Source organism: Leuciscus leuciscus (genome assembly GCF_965113295.1).
Source record: "Leuciscus leuciscus genome assembly, chromosome: 12".
Taxonomy (NCBI): Eukaryota; Metazoa; Chordata; class Actinopteri; order Cypriniformes; family Leuciscidae; genus Leuciscus; species Leuciscus leuciscus.
Genome location: NC_138736.1, coordinates 9,516,862 through 9,531,443, shown reverse-complemented (window position 1 = coordinate 9,531,443; position 14,582 = coordinate 9,516,862). Strand labels below are relative to the sequence as shown.

Here is a 14,582-nt window from a genome sequence, read left to right as displayed (position 1 = left end):
GTAGCCTACGATTCAATAGGTGTCATCATCATACAGTCTACATGTCATGCCCAATTTTATTAGATCCATGTCGTACAGTGTGATTTTTATTTTATTTAATTTTTTAATGACTTTATGAGGTTGCAGAAATCACAGTCTGTAGCAGGCATTAGAATTTTCATTGCTACTGATGTCCAGAATTAAGTGAATATGAAGGAAATATGCAAATGAGATATTTTAAAAGCCTGCTGTTTTATTCAGCATTATGAACAGCATCACTTCAATCGACTCACCCTGCAGTGCCTCATCTCATATTCCTGCTCTTCATACGCCACAGTCTATTTTCAACACTTCTATTTCTGACGCTGAAGCTCACTGGCTAGTGAATACTACCAAGTGCGATGGGGTGTCAGAAATAGAGATGTACGTCTGTTGTATCATCATTGGTTGTGGGCCAGAAATATCCACCACATAAATGCTCTAATAAAGGCATACTGGAAACAGAAGCGTCATGCTAGATCAACCTGATGGGTCAGATTTTTTAACAGTAGATTCTGAATACAACGTTGGGAATGTGGGATGTGTTTAAACTGCACAATTATTTTTGGTTAAAAAAAACAGTGTTTGTCTGAAGTCTCTGAATTTGGCCAGTCCAATCGAGATGCTTTTTCAACACATTTGTTTTCAACTAAAAATCCAGTCATCATTTACACATTTTATGTTGCTCCAAACTTGTATAATCTTTCCTGCGGAGCACGATAGTGGTATTTATCAAAATATCAAAGCTTACTCATTTACACACTACAGAAATACAGTAGCCCCTGGTTTCACAGAAAAGGTTTAAGCCTAGTCCCAGACTAAAATGCATGTTTGAGCTGTTTTAACTGAAAGCAACTTGCATTGAGATATCTTAAAATATGTCACTGCCATTGTTTTGTCTCAAGATTTACACCAGTAATTTCTAAGTTAATTGTCCTAATTGAACTAAGGCCTAATCCTAGCTTAATCTAAGCCCTGTCTGTGAAACCGGGCTTGAATCTTAAAACTGAAATACGTTCTTAAATTGGTTAAAACTAATTCTTGACCGGGTCACTGTGTGTAGTGTTGAGACATTTCTGGTTACGACCAGGATTGAGTCAGGTCAAGCTGACTGCCGTTAATTGACCTTCGGAAGTATTTACTAGGGACTGAAATATCATTACCAACATCAGAAAATCAAATATAAAACAGTTAGGGGCTCACATCACAATCAATAGCCCTGCTACATCTTTTCTTTCCTTCAGCTCATCTACAGAGCCAAGAGCGTTGCCATAGTGATATGAAATAGGCGCATAGTGCCGCAGCAGTAGGGCTCTCCTGTACATCAGACCATGTTTTCACATTCAGAAATTCGAGGTCCATGTTTTCTTTCCTCCATTTACATTCTTCCATTACACCATATTATGAAAGAAACATGCATTGGATTTTTGATTATGCAATATGGTTGTACATGAAGAATATATCAGGAAAAAGCTCTCAAGATTGAAACCTGCTTTTTAAAGAATGAATTGAGAGCAGTTACACCTGCTGATGTCACTACGATTGACATTACTATTCTATGTACAGTATATTTATAAAACTTTCTGACTTAATTTTCCTTTTTCTTTCTTCAGTGCGACAATGCAAAGGGATTGCGGGCCTTCTTTGATGCAATCTGCTACGGTCCGAAACATTTGATGATCTTTGGAGGCGTGTGTCCATCAGTGACTTCAATCATTGCTGAATCGTTGGAGGGGTGGAACCTCGTGCAGGTTTGTGCAATAGCCAAGATCTGCTTCATAAAATCTGCAATGTGATTATTCATTTGCATATCATTAACAATTATTTTTTCCCCTCAAAATGCCATGTGCTACTCTGAGAGAGTTTACATACTTGAAGAATGCATGCCATATATTTGCGCTAATGATTTCCTCTGTGACTTAAATAAATGCTACTATCTTAAATCAAAAGGTTGGCAAAGCCAGGCCAGAAACGTAATCCCAGTGCTGATAAAAACTGGAAAAAATTAGTAAACTTCCCAGAGACCTCTGTCTTGAGCAGGCCCGCGGGGGTGTTTAGTGTGTTGATACTGTGATTTTAACAGGAAGTCAGCGTTCGGTTACTCTAAGCCTATCTCCCCCTCTTGTTTGCAATATCCAGTGATATCGCTAATCTGTGTATTAGCACATCACCGACAAAAGTAGTACACTAAGGTAGCCGTCGGCACACATGGCTCGAGGAAGTAATGTAGTTAAAATCTCTCTGATGTGAGGCATGGAGGACTATAAAAGAATTCCACTGAGGAATCTCCTCCGGGCTCCTACGCTTTCACTTTTGTGTTGGCATATGTGTGGTCAGCCTCTAAGCCAGCTGACATTTCACCAAGAGAACCTGGCAATTTTCCACAACTGTTCCACAAAGGTGGCCGGTTTCCATAAGAGGAACAGAAATTTGCGATAACGTACATTGTTCCAAGTAGAAAAAATGGCACACAAAAAGAATGGATTTAATATGTGATTTTAAAGCAAGGATGTCATTATTCTTGTGTTATAATATATATATATATATATATATATATATATATATATATATATATATATATATACTGTATATTATGGAAATTTTTCACCCTCTCTTACAATTAAACAGGCAGTTTTTTGGGCTTTTGCTGGGTCATGTTAACCAGCACCTTAGTGTTACCTCACTGTGACAGGGCATGCCAGATCTCTGGGTCACCATGATTTTGCCGAGTAAGACATGTTCCTGGATCAACATTCCTGTCTGGAAATTTAGTCCTTACCCTATCCCTACCCCTAAACCTAACTCAACCCATAATTTATCCCTAAAATCAGAGGTAAAATTAAATGTGAATAACATTGATGTAAAAGCACTAAACCCTGGTTGTAAGCCTAAACTTGACATGAACTGTAAACTTGTCTCTAAAATGTGATTGGCTGATTGGAATGTTGTTCAAGGATGAACAAAGATGTTGATCCAGGAACATGTTTCATTTGGTGAGATCACGTTCACCAAATGATCACCGACCAGGTGCGGTTGGCGCTTAAATGTGGATTGATTTGATGGCAGAAAATTTCAGATGTTCTGAATGAGTTTTTTGTGCAGCTTAGATTCATCTCAGGAGTTGAAGTTTGGAGTTATTTTTCCTAGTGTTCAAACTCCTTTATCTCAAAAGAGTAAGGATAGACTGATTACTTATGATATGATCACTTTAATGTTCATGTGGATCAATTAGTGTAATAAAACAGAATTTATTTGTGTGTAAAAATTGTACATCAAGGGGCTCAGATTTTGTCACTAGGGCAGTACCCATAAAGGGACAACTTTTTATCTTATGTACCCTTGAAAAGTTCAATACCTTAAAGGGTACAACTCTGATGCACTAATATGCATCTTTTAGGGGTAGATAAGGTTGTTCTAATTAAAAGGAATGATTTTTGCTCAGTTAATGGAAATATCATAAAATGGAAAATAAACATTGCCATTTCTCTAATTAATGTATTTGTGATCTTAGACTGGTCTTGCCTTACTGAGGATAATCTTACAGAAGTCCTAATTTGTGGACTAATCTCCCATTAACCCCAGATGAATAGATCTCTAATTAGCCAGGGTGATGGGAAGCGAACACATCCACAATGGGATTAGCGGTGACACGCCTCAGAAAGACTTTTATATGACAAAATTAAACAAACAAAGGGAAGTGAGGGGGCCTAATGTATGGGGTAATGAAATTCCAAAGGGCAAAGATGAAAACGGGACAGCAGGTCCAGGGGTCTGGGGTGAAGAAAAACAGTTTTATAGCAGCACTTCCATTTCCGTGCCCCTCCTCTTGGCGCACTATGGTATTATTAGGCGGGATGGAGAGCAGCAGAGGGGGGCCAGAACGCCGATGGCTGGAGATTTCTCTGTCACACCTGCTGATCCATTTCATAAGAGCGAAAGAGACTTAAGGAACATCGAGGAGACCTATTCTCCAGTTTATCAAAACCACATCTTTCATCTTCAACGCTAAGATTTTGTACCTTTATTTTGCATTTAAGCAATGTGTTTAATGAGAATGGGAAATGGTGGCTGGTTGATGGATTGTGTAATTATATTTAATGAAAACATAAGAGCCAAAAACTAGAGTGGCAGCTAACACGGTTGTGTTTTCACCAGTGAAATTTTACGCACGTGTTTGAACCTCCAGAGATGTGCCAACATGCAAACAGCCCTAGAGTAAACTTTTGACCTCAAGAGCCATTGAAAGCTGTTAGGATGTCAGTTTCCACAGGCATTCCTCTCCTGCGTACTGTGTAATTAAATAGTGCTGAGCTTTCTTTGTGCTTTTCGAATCATCACTTGGTATTCAGTGGTTCTGAATGACTCCTCTGTTATGAAGTGGGTTACATCAGTGCTTGCAATGTGCAGAGATATTAACATGACTCGAGTGCTTTGAATCAAATTGAATGTCACCCAGACTGTGAGAGAATGATTATTTTGAGCTGAGACATTCCTTTCTCCCTAAGCGCTCGGGTGATATGTGCGATATGCATCTTTCATATAGCAGGGAAAACGATAAACATGGGAGAATGCCATTTTCTACTAATGTCTAATAGGAGGCCTTTTTGCTGGCTAGACTCACAGGTGCTGTTTGTGAAGTTATTATACTTTTGAAGTAGGCCCCATTCTAGCTCTGATGAAGGTAACATTGCTCACAACATCATAATAAAAGTGATTAGATGAGATTAAGCATATTGCATGCATTGATATGCAATGCCAAGATGCAATTAGACATTTAGTTGCATAAGTTACTGCAAACCTCCCTAGGTAGAGAAATGAGCATACCTGCAGGAAAGAACAATCACAAATTAGATATGGTTAATGTCTTAGATGCTTCATCTCAAATGAAGAGCGAAAGGAGGCTTCTGCTGAAATTTCAAAAGAGATTACTAACACTAACAGGGATTCCATGCTCATATTTTTAACATTTCTTAACAAATGAATACATTTTTATTTGGCAAACAATGATGAAATATTCACTGAATAAATTCCTAGCTGCTCGTAAAAAAAAAAAAGAAAAAAAGTGACTTTGATTGCTAGCATTCGCATCTTGGATGGCATCATGTCTCAAACTGTGCTCAAAGCCAACCCTTTTGAAAAAGCAGTGTGCTTCATTGTAATGAATATGCACTTTTAGTGTACTTCAAATCTTAAAAGTAGGCCTATGTTTAAAAAAATACTGTACTTGCAGATAATATATGAATAAAAAAGGCCATTTAAGTGTACTTAAGGAGAGTACACTTTCATGAGTGTGTTTCTTAAAATATGAAAGGGTTAGTTCACCCAAAAATGAAAATTCTGTCAGTAATTACTCACCCTCATGTTGTTCCAAGCCCGTAAGACTTTCGTTCATCTTCGAACACAAATTAAGATATTTTTGATGAAATCTGAGAGCTGTCTCACTCCTCAATAGGCTTTTATGTTATCGAAACTTGCCGGCCCAGAAAACTTAGTAAAGACAATGTTTAAAATAGTCCAAGTGATTACAGTGGCTCAACCATAACTTTATCAAGCGATGAGAATACTTTTTGTGCGCCAAAAACAAACAAAAATAACGACTTTATTCAACTATTCATTTTCTTCTATGTGGGCCTCTGAGTTGTAGTGTAACAGCGCAGTGCTTCTGTGTTAGTATATTAATTTGTGTTCCGAAGATGAACGAAAGTCTTACCGGCTTGGAACAACATGAGGGTGAGTAATTACTGACAGAATTTACATTTTTTGGTGAACTAACCCTTTAACTTAAAATGTAATATTAAATAACACTAAAGTAAATATTATAATTAATATAATTAAGTACTTCACATGTACTGTAGTTCAACACATCAAAATAAGTACCTTTAATAAATAAATAAATAACAATGACAAAGTATTAGTAAAACATATTCATTTAAAATGTACTTTAGAGTAAAACTTTTAATTTGACATTATTACAAAAGTTCACATTAAAAGCATACTTAAGTGTGTTAAATGTACTAAATTACAAGTGTGTAATTACAAATATATTTAAATACATGACATACAAGTTTCAATAGAATATACATTAAAGTATGTTTTAGTGAACTATATTGGCAGTACATTACACTCAGTTCACACTTTTTAATATTCTTTTAAAGTACATTATTTTCATAATAAGTACTTTTCTTTCTTTTTTTGAAGTATGCTAACGTGTACTCCTTTTTCACAAGGGAAAAGTTTTTGAATAGATTTCCAAATAAACTTTATATTTTTATACTCATACTGTGTGTAAACAATTTCCTTTTTGTGTCATTTTTATTTCTCCTAAGAGATCTGAGATCTGAGACATTTGAGTTGATACTCAGTTAATGTATAAATGAGAACTCAGGGCAACCTATGTGCAATAAAATCTCAAATAAAGTAAAAAATCTCAAATAAAGAGAAAAATAAAATACTAAGGCCATCAAGGATTATAGTAAAACCAAAAAACTCTTTCTTGCATTTTCAACAGTGTCAAAACTACTTGAGGTAGGCCTACTTCTCATTTTTCATTGTTTGTATTGGGGCAGCCATTTTGTTGATGGAGTATGTTTCTCAGGGGATATTTTGGTAAAGACGACATGGAGGTGTTGCTGTCAAAAGTGTAATTATTTGGAGTAGGAGTTGTGGCTAAGCGGTTAGCATATTGCTCTCACATGTTTAACTGTGACGCTGATATGCAAATTTGAATCCTAGCTGATCCTATTTCCGCCTGTTCTCCTCATAAATTCTTGTTCTCTCCACTCTCCTATAGAATAATACTAAAGCAAAAAGTGAAGTTATTGCTAATGTCTGTCAGTGGCACTTGCTTGATTTGCTAGGCTGATAAATTCGTCATGCTTGCGTTGATGAAAATCTGTGCCATCACAGCCCAAAATTAGGCCAAGAGAAGTATAAATAGACTGTTTCTATGATTTAGAGATGCTTACATGGGCGTTTCCTCTTGCGCTTGCATTATTATTGGTATTGTTGAGATCCAAGCAGTATGTCTTTGAGCCTGTCAGCCTCTCATCTGCTCCCAGTCGAGCATGTGCCAGAACCAGACTGCTGTCGACGTGCTTCAGCAGACGCCATCTTCCTCTTTGACGTCAACTACAGGAGTGAGAAGAACAGCCAACTCCCAAAGCTGTTTACATATGGCCGCTTCCCAGACTGACAGAGAGAGGTTGGCACACAAAGTTAATGTAAGGCGTACAACTAAGGATGGGTGGATGCTGTATTGAGAGGATTGATCCTCACATTGGAAAATCGGTCTTTTAAAGTTGTGGTGTTTAATTTATGTAGCATGAAATTGAATGTGTATCATAAACTTTGAAGTGAAAAAGAGATGAAATGTGTTAGCAGTAGCTGAAGAGGACAGGAGTTGTTTCTCTTCCGCTCATGTGAACACAAGCAGAAATGCTCAAAGACACAAGCAGTCACGAACAGCACTCGACAGAGCATATTATGAAATATGTGCTAAATATATATTATTATTATATTATTTGTCTTTATTACATTATATATACTGTTATATTATATTTATATATTTATGATAATCATTTATTTGTTATAGATAAATAAAATAAAATAAAATTATTATTATATTTTTTATAAATTAAATTATATTTTTTCTGTAATTATTAAAAAAATTTAAAACAAAAGTTTCAAAAAGTTTGGGGTCAGAAATTAATAGTTTTATTCAGCAAGGGTGAATGAAATTGATCTAAATGACAGTAAAGACATTTGTAATTTAACAGAAGATTTCTAATATATGCTGTTCTTTTGAACTTTGGAAAAATGTGACAGTTCTTTCTGAAGGATCATGTGACACTGAAAACTGGAGTAATGATGCTGAAAATGCAGCTTTGCATCACAGGAATTAATTACTTTTGAAAATATATTCAAATAGAAAACAGTTATTTTAAATTGTAATAATATTTCATAATATTACTGTTTTTACTGTATTTTTGATCAAATAAATGCAGCCTTGGTGAGCAGAAGAGACTTTCAAATAAAAAAAAAATCTTACCGACCCCAAACTTTTGAATGTAACTGTAAAAGTCTAATCATTAATTATTCTTATTATATTTTTTAAAAAAGAATAATGGTTTTCAAATGTAGTTAAATGGCCATAATTACCTCTTTTATGTTCAGAAACAACAACAACAAACAAGAATTTAATTGAAGCATTGCTTGAGGAGATATTGGCCTTGATAGAACTTGGTATTGGATCACAAAGAAAATGAGAGCTATTGCCCACCCTTACCTAAAACCTTTTTTGTTTGTTTGTTTTCATTTTTAGAGTCTGGGAATATGCACAAATGACAGCTTTTTTGAGTATTAAAACTGGCAGGCCAGACAGACAATGTGTCATTGAGCATTTAGATTCTCTCTCTGAAGAATATTTACAAAAATGTCACCTGCCTTTTCACATTTGCTGGGAGCAGGAAATAAAAGAAGCCGGCAGTTTTGTAGAATAACCTGAATATTTCAGCTTCTCCAACCTTAATTCATTTAACTTGAAACAATGCAGGCAATAATCATTAGTCCATGCCAAACATGATGCCGGCTCAGTGTTGAACCAGTGAGATTCCTGCTCTCAGCACTGAGGAATTCAAATTGTGCACACGCACATATACACACCTCTCACATTTCGCTGTGGGTGTTGCCGTGATCGGTTTGTGGGTACCATCTGCCCTCAGATTTATGTAACAACTGATCCACAAGCAACTCTCACACATCCTGATTGTGACTCATGTCCCATGATGCCCCAGAATGGTACAGTATTAGTGAGAGGTTCACACTCTCCCTGCCCGCTCTGTTCATAGAGGCCTAATCGAAACGTGTAAGAGGAGGAAACGGAAACTAGGAAAGGAAAATACTGGCAGGAAAAGAAATCTCCAAGAAAGGAGCCAAAATGAGTCTTTCATCTATGGTTCCATACTGTACGTGATAATATTGTTGCTATTTAAAGAGGTCATGATTTGTGAAATCAAATCTTTTGACATATACATGCAGTAAGAGCAGGGCTCCAGACTAACTTTTTGCCTTGGTTGCACTGGTGCGCCTAACTTTTTTATTTAGGTGCACCAGCACAAAATTTGCGTGCACCCAAATTTTTCCTCGGCTCGCGTCACCTTTAACGCCACAATTTCAAGGTCACCTTTTTATCACGCTCTATATACATTCATATTATGTAAATGATTTTAAACAAGAATAAGGTGTAGGTAAATACTTTTTTTATTTGAAGCACAATTTTACTGTATATAAATATAAAAATCTTTTTTTTTAAATAAATTTTTTTTAAAGTGTTTCACTGAGCTGCCAAACAAACTATTTTGAGTCTCTAGCTCAGGCGCGGTATAGACTCTACCTCCGTCTCTGAGTCGGATGCCATCTCCGACGAAGGACCAGGGCTTGGCATCTTACCAGGGACTGGGGAGAATGGTGGCTGAAGTAGCTCCATGTCTGGGCTGTTGTCGGAGCATTGACCGGGGAGTAAAGGGTTTAACGGTATTCCTACTCTTACCGATACTGCTTATCGATCCGGTACTTTAACTGTATTCTTATCGGTTCTTTTTGTTTTATATATATATATATATATATATATATACTGTATATATATTAAACAAAGATAAACAATAGATAAACAAAAGATAAACAATTAAACAAAGATACACATTATATAGGCCTACACAGTGCTTTAATTTCAGTAAGGTCTACTAACATTACTCTTCAGGTATGGTCTTAAAAGAAATCGAATAAAGTAATCAAATGTAAAATAACACTGCGTAATTTTTCATAAATAGATTAATGCTTATTAAAGCTGAAGTTATTCTTTCAAGAGCTTTGTAGTGATTTTTCTCTTGTTGTCTGATTCGCAGTAATGGCGCAATCGTCCGCATGTTTACTAGACTGCGGCCCCTTTAAGACCGAGTGCAGATCTGCTACTGATCTGATGCACCATATTCTCCCAACTATTTCCATAACTACGTCCATTTAAGACATAAACTGTTTTTAGTGAATCTCCAAGCCGGTCATTTTGACATACTTTTGTGTACATTTGATCGTTTAGATGCGCACATGAAACCCAAAGTAGGCTATAATTTGCCTGTCTCGGTTTCGGTGCGCACGCAGCCTTGCGAACATCTCTTATGCAGATTTTTTTAATAGCTCTTTTAATTATTTAACGCGTCCCACAAGTTAGCAACAGTAACTAGACTGCATTTTACAACAATCACCGAGGTTTGAGTTTTAGGGAGAAATGACAGTGTAATGCTGCGAAGGGAAGAAGTTGCACTAGATAGAATGCGGCTATAGTTTTTAATGGTTTTACCTCGAGATATAATTTTTTATAATCTTTGGAAGCCGAAATCTAAAATAAAATCAGACTAATATCACAGACCTTAAGTGTAACTGCCGTGAGTGTTTTTGCTTCGGTGCTGTAAGCTCCGTCTTAGTCTCGTATTTCCTTGTTTTGAACCAGAATTTACTACAATTTCTAGTTGTTTATACTACTACTAAATACGGCTTGCCCAACATCGCTGGCTTCCGTTGCTACTAGCACAACACGGTAGTAATTCGCTAGCCTGCTAACGCGCCACCCGTGCGCTCAGCTATTTTTATTTATTTATTTGTCTCTCGCGCGCTCGCGCCTTTGAGTTCATAAAAGCTCAGGTGAGTAAGAATCACTCAACAAACACGGTGAGTAATGTCTTGTCCTGTTATTATCATGCGTCGCGTCTGAATGCGTTGTTGTTTTTGGAGCTCTATCGATTTGATTTATAATTCTTGATTTTTCTCGCTGCCTGCTGTGAGTGTGTTTGCTTCGGAGCTGTAAGCTCCGTCTTAGCCTCGTATTTCCTTGTTTTGAACCATCATTTACTACAATTTCTAGTTGTTTATATTACTACTAAATACAGCTTACCCAACCCTGACGCATAACACGCTAGTAATTCGCTAGCCTGTTAACGCGCCACCCTTGCGCTCAGCTATTTTTATTTATTTATTTTCTCTCGCGCCTTTGAGTTCATAAAAGCTCAGGTGAATAAGAAACACTCAACAAACACGGTGAATAATGTCTTGTCCTGTCATTATCATGCGTTGCGTCTGAATGCGTTGTTGTTTTTGGAGCTCTATCGATTTGATTTATAATTCTTGATTTTTCTCTTTAAACCCGCTTACAACGAACATTTTCTACTCTTCCTCACTGAGAAGCACTACTGCTCAAACCTCATTGTTACAACGCGGACTGTTGAGCAGACGCGTCTCAAGCCTATTAGTGATCCAACGCTGCATACTCTTAAAGGTTACGTCCGTGGATCACGGCTGAACGAGTCTTCTCCACACTCACTTATAAACAAACACTTTTTTTTCGCCTATCGTGCGTCTACTCTACACCCCTACCACTAAAAAACCTCATAGTTACAACGCGGACTGTTGAGCAGACGCGTCTCAAGCCTATTAGTGATCCAACGCTGCATACTCTTAAAGGTTACGTCCGTGGATCACGGCTGAACGCGTCTTCTCCACACTCATTTACAAACAAACTTATAATATAAATTAGTATTAATATTGATAGCATCACTGGTAGCTTCGTTGCTAACTCACTGTCCATCTGTTAAAATGGCGAATATATCAGATGTAAGTAGTCTACCGCTTGGTGCAGGTGAGGACACATTTGAGCTTCACGCACTGCAGTCTGAGCTGGAAGCTGTTGAGAAACAGATCCACAACCTTTTACTGAGACAGGCCGAGCTGAGAGACCGGTGTTTGGCTCTTGAAACATCACGCGCCGACGCACACAAATCAGTGTTTAACGTTACTAACCCGCTGACTCCGACCGCGTCTACTCCGTGCGTTCCTCAGCATCGGTCGCAATCAGCCATGGTCTCGTTCACTCCGGCTCCAACACGCCACCACGAAGCCTGGGTGGTTCCGCAGCGGAAGACGCGAGTCAGGTTTAGACCAAGACTTTCTCCGACCCTCCCGGTTTTCGAGTTATCGACACAAAACCGCTTCTCCCCTCTACGCGAAACAGAACGCGATGCTGTGATCATCGGCGATTCCATCGTTCGGCACGTACACGCTACGTTAGGTACAAGTAAGGTGCAAAGTCACTGCTTCCCTGGTGCTCGTGTTTCTGAAATCGCTGCTCGCGTTCCCGAGATCCTGAACGGTGACGAGCGCGTCGGAACTGTGGTCCTGCACGCGGGAGTGAACGACATCAGGCTGCGCCAGACGGAGATTCTGAAGAAAGACTTCAGGAATCTAATCGATACGGTACGCAGCACATCGCCTGAAACAACGATCATTGTGTCAGGACCGCTTCCCACGTACCGACTAGGGCATGAAAAATTCAGCAGATTATTTGCGCTAAATGAATGGTTAATGTCATGGTGCAATGAGCAGAAACTGCTCTTTGTAAATAATTGGAATCTGTTTTGGGAGCGTCCTAGGCTTTTCCGTGCTGATGGCTTACACCCAAGCAGATTCGGAGCGGATCTTCTGTCAGATAACATCTCCAAAATGTTAAATACCCTTTGACTAGTAACCAAAAGTCCAAATCATAGTCTCTGCTGCACCAATTCAACTGATATAAATACTAGTGTAGAACATTGCATAGAAACCGTGTCTATTCCTCGTTTAGTGAGATCAAATAATAAATCTAATGCAGGATCTTGGAAAAATCTAATTGTTATTAAAACAGAAAATGTTGCTATTAGTAAACAAAAACTATTTCTAAAGCTAGGTCTTCTAAACATTAGATCACTCACACCTAAGGCAGTTATTGTAAATGAAATAGTCACAGATAATAGCTTCGATGTACTTTGCCTTACTGAAACCTGGCTTAAACCAAATGATTATTTCGGTATTAATGAGTCTACTCCTCCTGGATACTGTTATAAGCATGAGCCCCGTCTGATTGGCCGTGGCGGAGGTGTTGCAACCATTTATAAAGATATTCTAAATGTTACTCAGAAAACGGGTTATAAGTTTATTTCATTTGAAGTACTTGTACTAAATGTTACGCTCTTAGATGTTAGAAAAACATCCCTATTATCTCTAGCCTTGGCTACCGTATATAGACCGCCAGGGCCTTACGCTGATTTCCTAAAAGAGTTTGCAGATTTTCTCTCAGACCTATTAGTCAATGTCGATAAAGCATTAATTGTTGGAGATTTTAACATACACGTAGATAATCCAAATGATGCGTTAGGAGCTGCGTTTACAGATTTATTAAATTCATTTGGGGTCAAGCAAAACGTCACCGGACCAACTCATCGTCTTAATCATACACTCGATTTAATTATATCACACGGAACCGATCCAACCGATATAGATATCATTCCACAAAGTGATGAAGTCACTGATCACTACATGGTAACTTGCATATTACGTACTGCTGTAATATGTCATGCGGCGTCGCGTTATCAACCAGGCAGAACAATCCTCCCATCCACCATAGATAATTTCTCAAATTGCTTATCTAATCTGTCTCAGCTGCTGCCTGAACCCAAACAAACAGATGAACTAGAAGAACTAACTAGCACTATGAGCACCATTCTCTCTAGAACATTGGATGTGGTTGCACCTATTAAATTAAAAAAGGTCAGAGAGAAAAATAAAGCACCATGGTATAACAATACTACGCATGTTTTAAAGAGAGAAACCCGTATTTTAGAGCGTAAATGGAAACAAACTAATTTAGAGGTCTTTAGAATCGCGTGGAAAGACAGTATGTCACGTTATAAAAAGGCCCTAAAAGCTGCCAGGGCTGAGCACCTCCGCAAACTAATAGAAAACAACCAAAACAATCCAAGGTTTCTATTTAACACCGTGGCTAGACTAACAAATAAACAGACGTCACCCGAACAAAATATCCCGTTACAGTTCAGTAGTAATGATTTCATGAACTACTTCACTGAGAAAATAGAAAGCATCAGAACCACAATTATAAACGTTCAATCTTCAATCGCGCCTTACAATTCAGCTTCAATTATCACCCCGAAAGAACAATTACAGTGCTTTACAACTATAGAACAAAAAGAGTTAAATAAACTTATCACTTCATCTAAAACAACAACATGTTTATTAGATCCTATACCAACTAAACTACTGAAAGAAGTGTTATCTGTAGTGGAAGAGCCTCTCCTCAATATTATTAACTCGTCTTTATCTTTAGGTCATGTTCCAAGAACATTTAAACTGGCAGTTATAAAACCTCTCATTAAGAAACCACAATTAGATCATAATAATCTAGCAAATTATAGACCCATTTCAAATCTTCCATTTATGTCTAAAATATTAGAAAAAGTGGTGTCCGCTCAACTGGGCTCTTTCTTGCAACAAAATGATATCTATGAAAAGTTTCAGTCTGGATTCAGACCGCATCATAGCACTGAAACTGCGCTCGTTAAAATCACAAATGATTTACTTTTAGCTTCTGACCAAGGCTGTATCTCAATACTAGTTTTACTTGATCTTAGTGCTGCGTTCGATACTATAGATCACACAATACTCTTAGATCGACTACAAAATTATAC

At 37.6% G+C, this 14,582-nt stretch overlaps 1 protein-coding gene across 2 annotated transcripts in view; it reads left to right on the top strand.

Moving 5' to 3' along the window:
- The window catches only part of gabbr2 (gamma-aminobutyric acid (GABA) B receptor, 2), a 211,642-nt gene that overhangs the window by 56,244 nt on the left and 140,816 nt on the right, over positions 1-14,582 (top strand). For both annotated transcript variants that reach the window (XM_082187048.1, XM_082187049.1), the window contains exon 2: positions 1,632-1,769. In XM_082187048.1, the coding sequence (XP_082043174.1) occupies positions 1,632-1,769 (138 nt within the window). The remainder of the gene's footprint in view (positions 1-1,631; positions 1,770-14,582) is intronic.